Source organism: Eubalaena glacialis, chromosome 6, assembly GCF_028564815.1.
Source record: "Eubalaena glacialis isolate mEubGla1 chromosome 6, mEubGla1.1.hap2.+ XY, whole genome shotgun sequence".
Lineage (NCBI taxonomy): Eukaryota > Metazoa > Chordata > Mammalia > Artiodactyla > Balaenidae > Eubalaena > Eubalaena glacialis.
The window spans coordinates 130247657-130263793 of NC_083721.1; the positions used below are offsets into that span (position 1 = coordinate 130247657).

The 16137-nt window shown below is 36.0% G+C and overlaps 1 protein-coding gene across 4 annotated transcripts in view; it reads right to left on the bottom strand.

The window, feature by feature from the left end:
• The window catches only part of ARMC8 (armadillo repeat containing 8), a 102274-nt gene that overhangs the window by 69666 nt on the left and 16471 nt on the right, over positions 1-16137 (bottom strand). For 3 of the 4 annotated variants that reach the window (XM_061194612.1, XM_061194613.1, XM_061194611.1), the window contains exon 2: positions 12420-12496. The exons of the other annotated variant lie outside the window; for it this stretch is intronic. In XM_061194612.1, the coding sequence (XP_061050595.1) occupies positions 12420-12496 (77 nt within the window). The remainder of the gene's footprint in view (positions 1-12419; positions 12497-16137) is intronic. 4 annotated transcript variants of the gene reach the window in all.

Below are 16137 nucleotides of genomic sequence, written 5' to 3' on the forward strand. Positions count from 1 at the left end.
TTTTCTGGTGGCATCTTTAGGATTCTCTATGTATAGTATCATGTCATCTGCAAACAGTGACAGTTTTACTTCTTCTTTTCCAATTTGGATTCCTTTTATTTCTTTTTCTTCTCTGACTGCCGTGGCTAGGACTTCCAAAACTATGTTGAATAATAGTGGGGAGAGTGGACATCCTTGTCTTGTTCCTGATTTTAGAGGAAATGCTTTCAGTTCTTCACCATTGAGAATGATGTTTGCTGTGGGTTTGTCATACATGGCCTTTGTTATGTTGAGGTAGGTTCCCTCTATGCCCACTTTCTGGAGAGTTTTTATCATAAATGGGTGTTGAATTTTGTCAAAAGCTTTCTCTGCATCTATTGAGATGATCATACGGTTTTTCTTCTTCAATTTGTTAATATGGTGTACCACGTTGATTGATTTGCGTATACTGAAGAATCCTTGCATCCCTGGGATAAATCCCACTTGATCATGGTGTATGATCCTTTTAATGTGTTCTTGGATTCTGTTTGCAAGTATTTTGTTGAGGATTTTTGCATCTATATTCATCAATGATATTGGTCTGTAATTTTCTTTTTTTGTAGTATCTTTGTCTGGTTTTGGTATCAGGGTGATGGTGCTCAAAGAATGAGCTTGGGAGTGTTCCTTCCTCTGCAATTTTTGGAAGAGTTTGAGAAGGATGGGTGTTAGTGCTTCTCTAAATGTCTGATAGAATTCACCTGTGAAGCCATCTGGTCCTGGACTTTTGTTTGTTGGAAGATTTTTAATCACAGTTTCAATTTCATTACTTGTGATTGGTCTGTTCATATTTTCTATTTCTTCCTGGTTCAGTCTTGGAAGGTTATACCTTTCTAAGAATTTGTCCATTTCTTTCAGGTTGTCCATTTTATTGGCATAGAGTTGCTTGCAGTAGTCTCTTAGGATGCTTTGTATTTCTGTGGTGTCTGTTGTAACTTCTTTTTCATTTCTAATTTTATTGATTTGAGTCCTCTCCCTCTTTTTCTTGATGAGTTTGGCTAATGGTTTATCAATTTTGTTTATCTTCTCAAAAAACCAGCTTTTAATTTTACTGATCTTTGCTATTCTTTTCTTTGTTTCTATTTCATTTATTTCTGCTTTGTTCTTTATGATTTCTTCCCTTCTACTAACTTTGGGTTTTGTTTGTTCTCCTTTCTCTAGTTCTTTTAGGTGAAAGATTAGATTGTTTATTTGAGATGTTTGTTGTTTCTTGAGGTAGGATTGTATTGCTATAAACTTCCCTCTTAGAACTGCTTTTGCTGCATCCCATAGGTTTTAGATTGTCGTGTTTTCATTGTCATTTGTTTCTAGGTATTTTTTGATTTCCTCTTTGATTTCTTCAGTGATCTCTTGGTTATTTAGTAACATATTGTTTAGCCTCCATGTGTTTTTGTTGTTGATGGTTTTTTCCCTGTAACTGATTTCTAATCTCATAGCGTTGTGGTCAAAAAAGATGCTTGATATGATTTCAATTTTCTTAAATTTACTGAGGCTTGATTTGTGACCCAAGATGTGATCTATCCTGGAGAATGTTCCGTGCGCACTTGAGAAGAAAGTGTAATCTGCTGTTTCTGGATGGAATGTCCTATAAATATCAATTAAATCTATCTGGTCTGTTGTGTCATTTAAAGCTTGTGTTTCCATATTAATTTTCATTTTGGATGATCTGTCCATTGGTGTAAGTGACGTGTTAAAGTCCCCCACTATTATTGTGTTACTGTCGATTTCCTCTTTTAGAGCTATTAGCAGTTGCCTTATGTATTGAGGTGCTCCTATGTTGGCTGCATATATATTTATAATTGTTATATCTTCTTCTTGGATTGATCCCTTGATCATTATGTAGTGTCCTTCCTTGTTTCTTGTAACATTCTTTATTTTAAAGTCTATTTTATCTGATATGAGTATTGCTACTCCAGCTCTCTTTTGATTTCCATTTGCATGGAATATCTTTTTCCATCCCCTCACTTTCAGTCTGTATGTGTCCTTAGGTCTGAAGTGGGTCTCTTGAAGACAGCATATGTATGCGTCTTGTTTTTGTATCCATTCAGCAAGCCTGTGTCTTTTGGTTGAAGCATTTAATCCATTCACGTTTAAGGTAATTATCAATATGTATGTTCCTATGACCATTTTCTTAATTGTTTTGGGTTTGTTTTTGTAGGTCCTTTTCGTCTCTTGTGTTTCCCACTTAGAGAAGTTCCTTCAGCATTTGTTGTAGAGCTGGTTTGGTGGTGCTGAATTCTCTCAGCTTTTGCTTGTCTGTAAAGCTTTTGATTTCTCCATCGAATCTGAATGAGATCCTTGCCAGGTAGAGTAATCTTGGTTGTAGGTTCTTCCCTCTCATCACTTTAAATATGTCATGCCACTCCCTTCTGGCTTGTAGAGTTTCTGCTGAGATATCAGCTGTTAACCTTATGGGAGTTCCCTTGTATGTTATTTGTCGTTTTCCCCTTGCTGCTTTCAGTAATTTTTTTTTGTTTTTAATTTTTGCCAATTTGATTATTATGTGTCTCGGCGTGTTTTTCCTTGGGTTTATCCTGTATGGGACTCTCTGCGCTTCCTGGACTTGGGTGGCTATTTCCTTTCCCATGTTAGGGAAGTTTTCGACTATAATCTCTTCAAATATTTTCTTGGGTCCTTTCTCTCTCTCTTCTCCTTCTGGGACCCCTATAATGTGGATGTTGTTGCGTTTAATGTTGTCCCAGAGGTCTCTTAGGCTGTCTTCATTTCTTTTCATTCATTTTTGTTCATTCTGTTCTTCAGCAGTGAATTCCACCATTCTGTCTTCCAGGTCACTTATCCGTTCTTCTGCCTCAGTTATTCTGCTATTGATTCCTTCCAACATAGTTTTCATTTCAGTTATTGCATTGTTTATTTCTGTGTGTTTGTTCTTTAATTCTTTTAGGTCTTTGTTAAACATTTCTTGCATCTTCTCGATCTTTGCCTCCATTTTTTTTCTGAGGTCCTGGATCATCTTCACTATCAATATTTTGAATTCTTTTTCTGGAACGTTGCCTATCTCCACTTCATTTAGTTGTTTTTCTGGGGTTTTATCTTGTTCCTTCATCTGGTACATAGCCCTCTGCCTTTTCATCTTGTCTATCTTTCTGTGAATGTGGTTTTTGTTCCACAGGCTGCAGGACTGTAGTTCTTCTTGCTTCTGCTCGAGACTATACTTTTCATTAAAAGTTATTTCACTTTGGAAAATCAGATCAGTGGCACTCATGGTATATGGGTCATCAATACCATACCTACATCAGTCCACAGTTTCTGCTCTTGCATTCATACCTCATTAAGTTTTCTAACGTGCTCACGCCTAAGCACTTACATATTGAAACATTATAAATTATCTCTTTCATATCCCAAAATACATTCCCCTAATTACTTACTGAGCATCTCTTTGACTTCTCTTTTAGGCAGCAGAGCTCTACAATATACAGGAATTTTTTTGCCGACCATGAAAGTTACAATCCTGAAAAAGTTCTGTAATTTCTTATAGAAAAACAAGAGTAGAAAACGGGAGTGGGGGTAAGTTATTAAGAAAATCAGTGACTAAATGTTATCATCAGCTTGTGTTTCCAATACCAACCAATTTCATTGGCATTGAAAACCCTGGTAACAATAATTATAATAACCCTCTCCTTAATTACCTTCTTCAATTATTACAGAAAAATGCTACTATGATGTAGTGGTCTGCTGAAAGCTGATTCTCCCCGCAAGTTTTCAAATAGCATTTTCACAAGTCTTGAGCCAAACACTGTACCTGTTAGTCTTCTTCCTTCAGCTCAGTGCTTGAGGGTGGTCTATTTTTCAGGGCCTTACCTCTCTCTCTGTAAATATCCCTCAGATCTTCCATATGGTTTATAGGGGATCGGCAGGGGTAGTTTTTGTTTATGAGGACTAAGCTAAATGAAGTTTACTAAGGTTTTAACCAAATTCTGATACATGATTATAAAATTATGTGATACTGAAGCTTCCCTGAGCAAAGCACAGTTGATGAGAAATTGTACATCTAAGCTCCCGCCTCCTTATGGATGCCTGCTGTTTTCTTAGAGACCTGCTTCCCAATTGTCAGCTTATAGACCCTAACCTAGCAGTCTGTCGTTTTCTTTCATCTTTTTTCTTTCTCTTAATGTGTTCTGCCTATACCAACACAGTACATTCATTTGTCCAGTAGCTAGCTATCTACTTAGAGTTTATTTTATGCCAGGTGCCATTCTGGAGGTTCTCTCTATTCTGGAATTCCCAACCCTAACATTTCCCCAGATTTCTCCCCATTCTTACTAAACGAAGCAGAAATGTGGTGTCCCCACCTTATAAACACAACCCAAATACCTGAAACCATGCCAGAGTAAATGTTTTTATAGACAAAAGCAAACAAAAACTCCAAAACCAATTTTCCAGTTCTCCTAATAGTTTGCAAAAAGGACACGAAGGAGGCAGCTGGTAGTTATAGAGTAATTGCAGGCTAAAGAGAACACAATTAATAAAATGGACCAATGTCTAAAGAAAACAATTCTTGCTCTGGCTCTAATAAGTAAAATATATCTATACTAGATAAGGAAGAGATGTTAACGCCCTGCAAATAAATTCTATTCAGTTGTTAATATAAGGGGATACCAGAAGATCATTTCTATGAAAGAGTTAAAACCGGAAGAGACATAATCAATACATATACTCATTTCTAGCAGATCTAAGTACAGGGTAAGATTCAATTTCAGAGCCAGCCAAATGAAGCTTCTTTCAGTTCCCAGAGTGTAGCTATTTTCTCTCTCTTTCATTTCCTTATTATCCCCTCCCTTATATCACTCCCTGGCCAACTTTACTCATCTTTCAGGTCTGGGCTTCTATGTCAGTGTCATCCTCTAGGAAGCATGCCCTGACAACTCCCAAGCCTGGGTTAGGTATCCCTCCTAGTGGCCTGTAACATAACACACTCATTACTTTTTTAGGATAGAAGTCTGTCTCCTCTTCAGAGGCAAGAAACCAGTCTGACCTGGAAACATCAGAGAAGTTACTATCAATGGATCACAAAACATACCATACAGAAATCCATATTTTTGTAAAACACAAACTCACACTATCGAGATGGGAGCACAACAAAACTAGGCAAGATTTATACATTGCTTTGAAGTTCACAAAGCATTCCATACCCATTATTTAATCTTCACCACAATCTTGAGTAATATTAATCCCATTTTATAGATGAGGAAGCTAAGACTCGGGTTTGGGCTCTTCTCAGAGCTCCACAATAAATGACAGAGCCAGTCTCAACCCATGTCCTTTATGCCAAGTGTTTTTTCCATTACCTCCAGCATATCAGGCATTCAGAGAAAAGACAAAAGAATTTAGTAAATGAATTTCCTTTTTCCTCCTGTCTTTCAATTTACATTTTTATGCAAAATAAAAGCATATCTTTTAGTCAAAGACATCCTTTTCCCAGTAGATCAAAGAAATATATAATCTCAAGCTCATGTCCACCAATCTTTAATATTGGAGGGGGTGGAATGCCCTACTAACATACTACTGAAATTCAACAATTACTTTTTGGGCTCAGCACTGTGCTAGGCTCTATGAAGGATACAAAAGCATCACATAATGAGATGCCTGATCTGAAGAGTTTACAAGACAAAAATAACACTAACAATGTAAGGCAGTGTATATTATAAATAGTGCGCTTATAGGGCTGAGAAAAGTAGATGATAAGACAAGCTTAACAGGTTTTGAAGCAATGGTAGGAACTAAGATGGACCTTAGAAAATGGCTAGGATTTGAATAAGTGGATGAGGAAGGCAAAAGGAACCATACTGGAAATGAATATGGCATACTTCTAGGGCAGTACCAGGAGCCAGGACTGAAAAGAAGGTTCCCTTTAAGGTGGAACATTAAGGATGGAACAAAGTTAGAAAAGTGATAGGGAGAAGAGACAAACTAAAGGGGGATGGATTAAGGAGAAATCATGCTTTCGATCAGAAAAAGGACATGAAGGAAGCAATGACAATGGAAGATAAGCTGAATGTGGAATGGACTGGAATACAGATAATTCTAGTCAAGAGAGGCAACTAAATGGCTGATGCCCTTCCTCTGTGGTCCCAAGACCCTCTGTGCTTATCACTATCAGTATTCACTAATCAAACTACAGTGAACTGTCTCTTTAGTTATCTGACTCCTGCATTAGACTTTTGGATCTCCCAGAGCAGTGACTAATTATTCACTCTTATATACTCCCATACTAGCACAATGCCTACCTAGCACCTGATAGGCACTCAATAAATGTCTGTTTAAAAAACTACTCAATCCATCCAGGTATCTGGTTATATGAGACTGACTAAGTAGCAGCATAGGAACCGTTAATAGGGAGGACATTTTAAGGAAGCAGTTAACAAGATGATTTGACAGGTTTGACAGGTACAGGAAATGTGATATGTGACATGTCTTGAGTGACTACTTCAAGTCTGGGTGCCTGGGTGCAGAGAACACTAGGAAGTTTGGAGAATAAATCCCTTAGCAAGACAAGGATCTATCTTGATTTTATACATACTGAATTATCTTTGAGATGAGATAAGACTATCTGGGTAGAAAAGCTAAAACGTAAGCCTTGGGGATAGTCTACTCTTTGAGGATGGGAGAAGAGGAGTCAATATTAAGATGTTACAAAAATGCATTTGTCAGAGAACATTTTCAGCTAAAACCTAGCTAGAACCTTAAATTTGCCCAGTAATAAATGGACTCAAAATGCACCCACTTTTACATGGAGGTTAACCTTTCTACTTCCTTTCTTTGCTCTGAAGGAGTTTAATTTTTAGTGTGGTAGAGAAAAAGGTCTTGAATATAAAAATGACATGTACGGTGCCTACTACAGCATATGTCTAAATCAGAGTATTATGATTTGTGATCAAAACCAAGAGAGAAAGTAAACACCACACTTTGTCATTAAAATAGTAGGAAAAGTAAAAAAAAAAAAATAATTGGAACCTAGACCTGTTGGAGAAACAAAGTCTAAGTCAATCAGGTATGAGCATATTATTCCTAAACAGTCAAAATAGCATAAATTTTAACTGAAAACCTAATTATCATCTAAAAAATAGAAAATTATCTTTAAAATCATTGAAGGCTGGAGGCAGAAGCTAAAGATCAATGATGTCATTTTCTTTTGGAACCAGTATGACTTTTCACTTACCTGAAGCAGCTCTTATTTGGAATACTACACATTCATTCTTGGTCTAATTGGCATGAAGTAGCCAAAAAGTACAGTAGATACGGAAAAGTACAGTCTGAGCATAAAGTCTGACCTACTTATGAAAACTCACTTTTCATAAGACATAAGGAAGAAATACGTATTTGTGGGTAGCTACAATAAGGCAACAGGGTAAACAACTTAACAAAATTATTTGGACTTGGAAAATTACAAACTTACTCACTGCCCTGACCCTGTAATAATAATTATTATGATGTTCTTTTTGGAAAATGTAACATCCAAACATCCAAGTACAATACGTTTCTAATATCCAGCATGGTTAAGGAATGAGATTATTCTTATTCCCATCAAAATCACCATCATCAGATGTGAATTGCCAATTTTAAAAGAAGTGGATAATGATGATCTATTATGCAAACTAAAGTTACTTTTAACATAAGGCTTTGATTCAGCAGGTACTTGAGAGATTTACAGTGAACTTCATTTCAAGTCAACTTAGGCAATTATTGTGCACCTACTATATGTATAAATTGAACAGAACTGCGAATTGACAGTAATTTAGTTCATTCTTATAAACAAATTACCCTGAGGTGTAGATTTCTGGAATGTAGGTAGCGTCAGATACAGTTCCGATTTTTATAAACACTAGTTCAGAAATTAGGAGTTGTACTTAACTCTGTTTTATCAGAGTTATCAGGTGATTACAAATCACCTGACATTCTCCAAAAATGAAAAGTGCAATGTAATAACTGCACTAATAAATGTAAAATATTTTTATAGTACATTAATATTTTTAATATATGTAATCATTCCAAAGAACATCAAAAATGTGTTAGAACATTATGAATATGGAAGCATACAGTTAAGTGGCTTATAAATATGAAAAGATATATATAAAGATATGCATACAAATATTCAGCTATTTTTGATGTTCAAAGTTAGTATCACATACATATATAAACAGCTTATATATCTGTACACAAAACTATGTCAATCTGATCTAACAATTTCTGGAAAATCTTGCTACCCTTTAACCAGACTAACCTGTCTCAGAATACAAAGTTTTAAACAAGTAACTCTCAGAATCACTCCATTTCATTTGGTATTAAGGTCATCTTCACTTATGTTTACCTGTAACACTTCTGAAAGTAACTAACAGGACATTTCTTTTGAATTAGCCTAAAACTTATCCTTTAATTTAAAATTTCCAAAAGCCAAAGGCTTCATTTTATGGGAGCTCATATCTTTAGGACATGCAAGAAAATGGAAAGTGTCTATATTCTACTGAAACCAGAGGTACATATTTTCTTGGAACCAGAGAATGAAGTACCAAAACCATTACCAAAATGAACTTATTTCATCAGTATATTAAAATACTTTGGAAGACACTTTTTAAAAATGGATACTTGGTGAAAACCACACAATTCTACAGTATCCACAACTGCCTGCCTTAGTTTACCAGAAAGAGCCAATCTAGTTTTCTAGTTTGGTTCAACTTTGAAACTACAAAGCCAGCCACATTTGCTTATATCATCTTTTGCCTTTCAACATAGGGAATATCAACATAAGGCCACACAGGGATATCTGTTTATTTTTTTCACGGAGAATCACTAATGTCAAAACCAGATTCAGGTGCTCTAATTTAGGTATGTTAAAAAAAAGCACAATGTTTAAGCAGCTTTAACTCAAGGTCTACAAAAACATTTCAACAGTCATTCTTCTGCAACTATGAAATTTAACATGGTTGAGCTAATACCAGAGTAACTTCACCAAAAACATCCTGTAATTGTTTTTTTAAAGTCACACACAGATCACCACACTAGAGGAAGCTCAAAATTTGCAATACAGTACAGTTTATCTGATGTACCTACTCTCTGCTGTAGCTGCAAAGGCTGTAGTTTATGACCTACACAGCTAATTGCCCTGTTCTCTCTGCTCATGTCTGACTCCTATCTTACTCCATTAACTACTCAGTTACACATTTGAAACCTTGCTTTTCAGGACCTAATTCTGTTTTCAAATCTTTAGTATAATAGGACCATTCAAATTTATGCTAAATACTGTACTATAAACAAAAAAGTTGTCTCTAGGATAACTCCTCATTCTTTAAGAATTAAACTTAAGCAGTTCTGATGTTTAATAGTATTCTTCAAAGGCATACTCACTGACTAGGTAAGAAGGTCCTTGGTAACATGGGTTATCTACAAAGAAGTTCCCTATATTTATGCATAGGGCTATGGCTCTAACTCAGCTGAGTAGATTAGTTATAGGCCTTGATGAAAAGTTATTATTCATCTTTAATTTCTTCGATTTTGTTTTTCCTGCTACTGAAAAATCAGATTAATATTGCTAGAAAAATGACAGAACTCTGGTTGTCTCGTAGCTAAAGCTAGTCATCAATTCTTTTATGTCTTTCGAATTGGATATTTTGGATTCAAAGCTGGTTACTTCAGCCTCTGTCTTTTCCTTCCCTAAAACCAGAAGGCTACCTTTGGTTGTTTACACTCTGTGGCCACCTTCCTTCTACCTGCCTCTTTTGGTCTAGTAATGGTCTCTGTATGACTGACTCGACGGTGGCTGTGTAATGTGTATTAAAAGAAAAGAATTGGTCAATTCTCTTTTCCTAAACATCATTTTGGCTCCCCCTTTTCCTCTATCAATATCGTATTATTCTTGTATTAGACAAGGTTACTTAAAAGTAAATGTTAAAAATTTAACTCACTTTTCATCCAATTGACTACGTACAATTAATCTTCAGACAGTTACAAAGTTCAGGAAAGAATTAAGTCAGAAAGGATAATTTTTTCTCTCTGGGGTAAAGAAAGCTTTATCAAATCATACTACACACACCCCTAGAAGGCCATAAAGTGAAAAGATTTTGGGTGATCTGCCCGTTTCAAACTATAAATAGATTTTAGTATTTTAAGTAGCAATCACATTTACTGGAACATGTTATCACTCAGATTTTCTTGTCTGAATCAAGAATTCTAGCTCCTCTCCCTCTTCTTCTCCTTCGGTGGGAATTGTTTTATCTCTTTGACATTTTTTGAGTTTTTCTTTCTCTTCTTTGAAAAGAATCACCTTATTTTTGAAGTTGTTTTAAATTAGGGCCAATAACTACTAACCATTTAAGTGCCAATTAGTGGGTATCCACAACATACCAGGCACTGAATGTTATATTTCTGTCTTAATTCTTAACAACTTGGCAAGATGGGCAGTATTACTCTCCCTTTACAGATGATAAAGTTGAGGCTCAAAGAAATCAAATAACCTGCCCAAGCACTGCACTAGGAAAGGACTCTACTAGGAAGTATCAGAACCAGGTATTCAACCTACCGTTGTCTAACTCGAAAGCCCATGCTCTTTCCACTCCACTATCCCTCCACACAAACCTTCCTTATCTTCTTAGCTGACAGCTAAGTGTCTTAGACTTGATAATTTTTTAAGAGGCACTAAGTCTATCAAACTATACCTTAGCTAGTTTGAAATAATACACTCTTCCCAGTGTTTTTAATGCCGTATTTGATATTTAATCACCTTTCAAAAAGCTACAGTGTTTTTTGGTAAATGAGAAATTTCTAACAGTGACAATTAACACTTGAATCAGCTACTCATATCAGATATGACTCGAAATACAAGTCTTTCACGCAGAATCCTTGACTGAGAAATTTAGCTTTTCTCCTAAACAACCACAGTAGCAGTAATAATGAAAACAACAACAACAGTAACATCATCTTATATCATTTACTGAATACTTAATGAGTCTGACATTTCCAGCTAAACTATTTATTGAGGAATCTTAAGTGATATCTAGGATTATCAATATACAAAGCTGTGTCTAGCTTTGTGTGGGGGAGTGTCTGCCTGTCTAAGAAAGAATGTCAAATTAAACCTATCTCTTCAACTAATTTGTGTGTGTAGGTACAACCCAAACTGATTTGTTTAACAGATAGATTTAATACCACTTTTCCTGGTATTAATCAAACTAGACTTAAAGGGGCTGATTAAATCATTATAAAGTCTCCCAGTTAAGGGGACAAAGGCAAAGTTAACATAATGAGAAAACAAGAAATATCATCTCCTGTTTCTGTAAACAGAGAAGATGTGAAGAGAAGGTGTCGAGTTTCCCAGGTAGATCTCCATCCAGCTCCTCACCTTCCCTTCTAGCTCAATTTGAATAGTCAAGCAACCTTACTTACTTATCTTGCCTCTACTTCACAAATACACACTCTCAAGAAAGACATCCCTTCTATAGAGCTTTTTTTTTTTTTTTTAGAAGTGGGAAGCATCCTAGCCTTGCCACAGTTGAGCAAGAGTTAAACTAAAAATGTTATCTTGCTGATAACACTAACAGGGTAAGAAGAAAGGGACTCATTTGTGCCCTCACTGCTATCCCAAATGTATCTCATCCTGACCTTTTTTGGGTCCTCCTTCCCCAGGACACAGCTCAGCCCTGTGGGTGCTCCGTGTTTCCCAACCCTATGAGTCAGTCGTCTTAGGCTAGACCTTCTTTCTTAGAAGTAATGTGATAAGAGCATGAAAATCTGCTCTTAGGAGAGAGAATTCATCTTTCAATCATTTGCAATCTTATCGCACTTGTCCCACTTAATTTTTTTTTTTTTTTAAGAATAATCACCTCGGCTATGTTGCTTAAAAATATTTCCTCTCATTAAAAATGAGGCAATTGTGGAGAAAAGAAGGGCATTTAGGTTATCAAGAGTTTATTTAAAATGTGGAAAAAAAAAGTTTATTTAAATTTTCTAATGACTGCTTTCTAAATTCTTATATTTAAAACATCACTAGGAAATTCAAACCTTAGAGACAGGCAATGAGTTAACCAAAAACAAAGCAAAACAAAAAGCCCAAAACCCTGGTGATCTATTCTCCCACCCCCCTTTCCGATTATAAAAGATAATCAATTTTACTCTCTTGCTTTTGCTGGATATTAAAGTCACAAAAGCATTCTCCAAAGTAAACATTTTTAAAAATGTAAAACAAGTATTCTACAAAAAATGAAGCTAACCATGTCAGTTAACTATCCAACAGACAATTCTTTACAGTACCATATTAAAGTCATGAATGTCAAGGGGTCTTTCCAAAACAGAAGAAAAAAGTTACAAGCCTGCATTTTCAGAATTATAATACTTGACAGATTCAAACATGAAACAAACAAGACTTTTTGATAGACTCTTAAATACATACTACTTACATGACACCTTGTAGAACTTTCTGGGGATCAGGGTCAAATAGCCTGTCAACATAGTGGCGACTGCTAGCTGTTACTTCCTAGAAAGTGGGGGGAAAAATTATGACATCTGAAGCCGTGCAAATCACAAATTCACAGTATCACCCATAACATCAAACAGCTATATAATCTAACTTAAGGTAGAAGCATTAGAATTTTTATAAATACTTATTATATTAAATCTATCTGAGAAAATCTTGTGACAAGATAAAACATAAGATGGGGAAGAAAGAGATACCCGGTTCTCACTAAAAACATAACTAGACAGTGGGACCTTTGCAGTGAGCCCTGCAAGCTCTGCCGATAGAAGAACTGGGCGTTAAGTATTGAGAAGCAAGCTAAGTTTCTTAATTAACTGTTGGATGTCACCTACATACGAAAAAAACATAGGAATGTTGCTTCTGTTTATACCCACTAAAGGGAGTGAAAATCTGATTCTCAGCAAGGAAAAAAGGGTAAGGACTTCATGAACAGTTTATGAAGGGTAGTCTTGGTGCAAGAGGAAGACTCTCAGAGTGATGCAGAGGACCTATACTGCTAGGAAGCAGACATATGCAAAAAATAAAAACGAATATAAAGGAGTTGTCACACTTTCTGTAAGGGAAAAATATTAAGAATTTAGGGTGATTTATCAGGTCCAGAAGAGCTACCCAGTCTGAACTGGCTAAAGCTGGGCAGAAGAGGGAGAGTTAGAATATGAAGAGCAGGGGAGACACTTACCTCCTTTTATTGTATTTTGGGGTTTGCACTATTATGTTATTTCTTGTAATACTTATTTGGGGGGCATACTTATTTTTTATATTTAATTTTCAATACTTAACATTATTTAAAACAAAGAACATGTTTAAGAACCAGAAAAAAAGAATTTTTGTCCCTTGCTGTTTCTTTCTGATGCCTGCTGGAATATGCTGCTCATGTACTATGACCCATTAGCAATAAATTATTATAGAGAGGAAGAAATACTTTTCCAGTTTACCCAGAACCCCTGATCAGAAAAGAGTTAACTGCCAAGACACAGTGCCAGCTTAAAATTCTGAATCTCCAAAAATAACTCTGGAAAAAATTCTATAAACTCAAATTTCCTGACAATATAGCTAATCCAAAATCAAAGTGTATTTTCATATTATGAGCTTGCAACCAAAATACCCTTGTAGGCAACTCAAATACCCACTTTTAATACATACTTTTATAAAGAACAAACTGGCAGCAAATAAGCCAAACTGATGAAAATTCTTGTGCCTAATAGGGTACCATTAAGTACTTGCTAACGGGGTCTGGTTTCCTCAAAATAACAGAATCACAGAGTTAGAAGGACTCTTAATTATCTCTCTCAATCCCCGGGTTAACAAATGAGGGCTGATCTTTACCCAGATGTCAGACTGTCAAATGTTAAGTAGGGATGCAAACAACTGTACAAATATACCAAGAAATAATATACACAAGAGCAAAATCCAGGGTAAAACTGAAAACAGTATTCCTATAATACAAACAGATACGTCTTCTCACTCCATTTGAGCACATGTGCTTTCCTGACTTTCCAACATGGTAAGTTCTTCTGAGAACTTCAGACTCTTAGACTCCCTCCTATATAAGGACAGATTTTGATTTTACTGTTTCTCTCCACACACTCTCCCACAGCTCTACATCTCTTGCCTCTCAATGTGGTTTTTAAAAAGGTACTTGGGTTTAAGACCTTATTTTAAACAACATAAATTTCTCCCATTAATAGCAACTCTACTGTTCTATGCCTGGTTCATTCAATTTAACAAGCACTGTGTACCTACTATACGCAAGGCACTGAGGAAGGCATTAAAGGCCTTCCTTTAATTAAAGGCACTGAGGAAGGCATTAAAGGCCTAAAAAAAGAAGTAAGGCATGGTCCCTCCCCTCAAGAATTCATATTCTGTTGTAACTGTGTTTACATGTTTATATTCCCTACTAGAATATAAAACAGAAGAATACATAGTGAAAACTTATTAGAGGAGTTGGTTTTGGAAAATGAATAAGAGTGCATAAGAACAGACAAGGAAAGAATCAGGGTCACAACCACAGCCATAAGGCATGTGAAGCCAACACACAAATACCATCAGCAAGTGTACCAGTTGCTGGCGCTGAATAAGAAGGGAGAAAGGTAGAAAGGCAACCACAGAATATAAAACACAAAAGGCTAACCAATGGGCAGCCAATAATTGAAGTGTTCAGATTGCCTTCTGGTCAAAGTTCTATGCTAGGTGCCAAAGAAAATACAAGAGGATGTTAAGGCAGAACAGTGCACTTAAAGAGCTTACATCTATAAAGGGGTCAGTCCTATGTACAAAAAATGATCCTCTGAGCTGCCTAGGTAGCAGCAAGCTGAGAGGAGAGAGTCACTTGTTCAATCTGATTTTACTCTTATGTTTTTGCTTAACAAATTCACTTAGTTGTTTGTATGGGACATTTCTCATATTTCACTGCTTTCCTTTGTAGATCAGGCCATCTCTCCCCTTTCAGCCCTCTTCTCTCGTCTTTTAAAAGGCAGCCTGGAAATATAAGACTTTGAGAGAGAAGGCAGTTGGTACAGATATTAAATAAGTTGGTCAGAGATAATTTCTTTAAGAAGGTGACACTTGAGCAAAGACCTGAAAAAGGTCAAGGAGTAAGTCATGCAGCTACCTGGGAGCAAAGCTTTTTAAGCAAAGAGAACAACAAATGCAAAGGCTCTGAAATGGTAAGTGTCTGCTGGGATCAAAGAACAGGAGGCCATTACAGCTGGAGCAGAATGAGCAAAGGAGAAAACAGTAGGAGACGAGGTCAGAGAAGAGTGGCCAGATGGTAAAGAGCTGCGGTGTCCAATATGATAGCCACTAGTCTCATATGGCTATTGGGCATTTGAAATGTGGCTAGAAACTGAATTTTAAATTTTTTAACTTTAATTAAAATTAAAATTTAAAAACCAATACTGGATTCAGTTATTAGAAAACTTTTAAGAATGTTTAGAATTACTTAGGTATGTAAATTTACTTTCAACTGTAAATTTCATGAAACCTAAATACCGATCAAGTATTTCCAATCAAAATACAAATCAAGTATTTCCAACCAAAATTTGGTATCAAAATTGTGTAAAATACACACCAGATTTTTGAAGACTTCATATAAAAAAGTAAAACAATTTCATTAATAATTCCTTACACTGATTACATGTTGAAATAATATTTGGATATACTGGTTTAAATTAGATATACTGAAATTAATTTCATGTTTTCTTTTTACTTGTATAGCATGGTTGCTGGAAAATTTTTAATTACATATGTGGCTGGCATTATTTTTCCACTGGACAACACTGGTATAGACCCTTGTTGGTCATTGTAAGGATTTTTATTTTTATGGTGTGAGTTGGGAAGCCATTAGAGAGTTTTGAGAAAGTAGAGACATGAACTGACTTGTTTTAAAAGGACTGCTCTGGTTGCAACTTTAGAAACAGACAAATGTGTGGAGGGGGCTAGGGAACAAAGCAGGGAGACTGGGGAGGAGGCTATTTCAGTAATTAGAAATGCTGTCACTTCAGAGAGATGATAGAAGCCTGGACTAGGGCAAGAGTTATGGAGGTAGTAAGAGTCTCTCAGATTCCTGATAAATGTTAAAGCTGAAACGACTATCAAACTGGATATGCTGTCAGAGTAGATGTGGAGTGTGAAGAATAGAG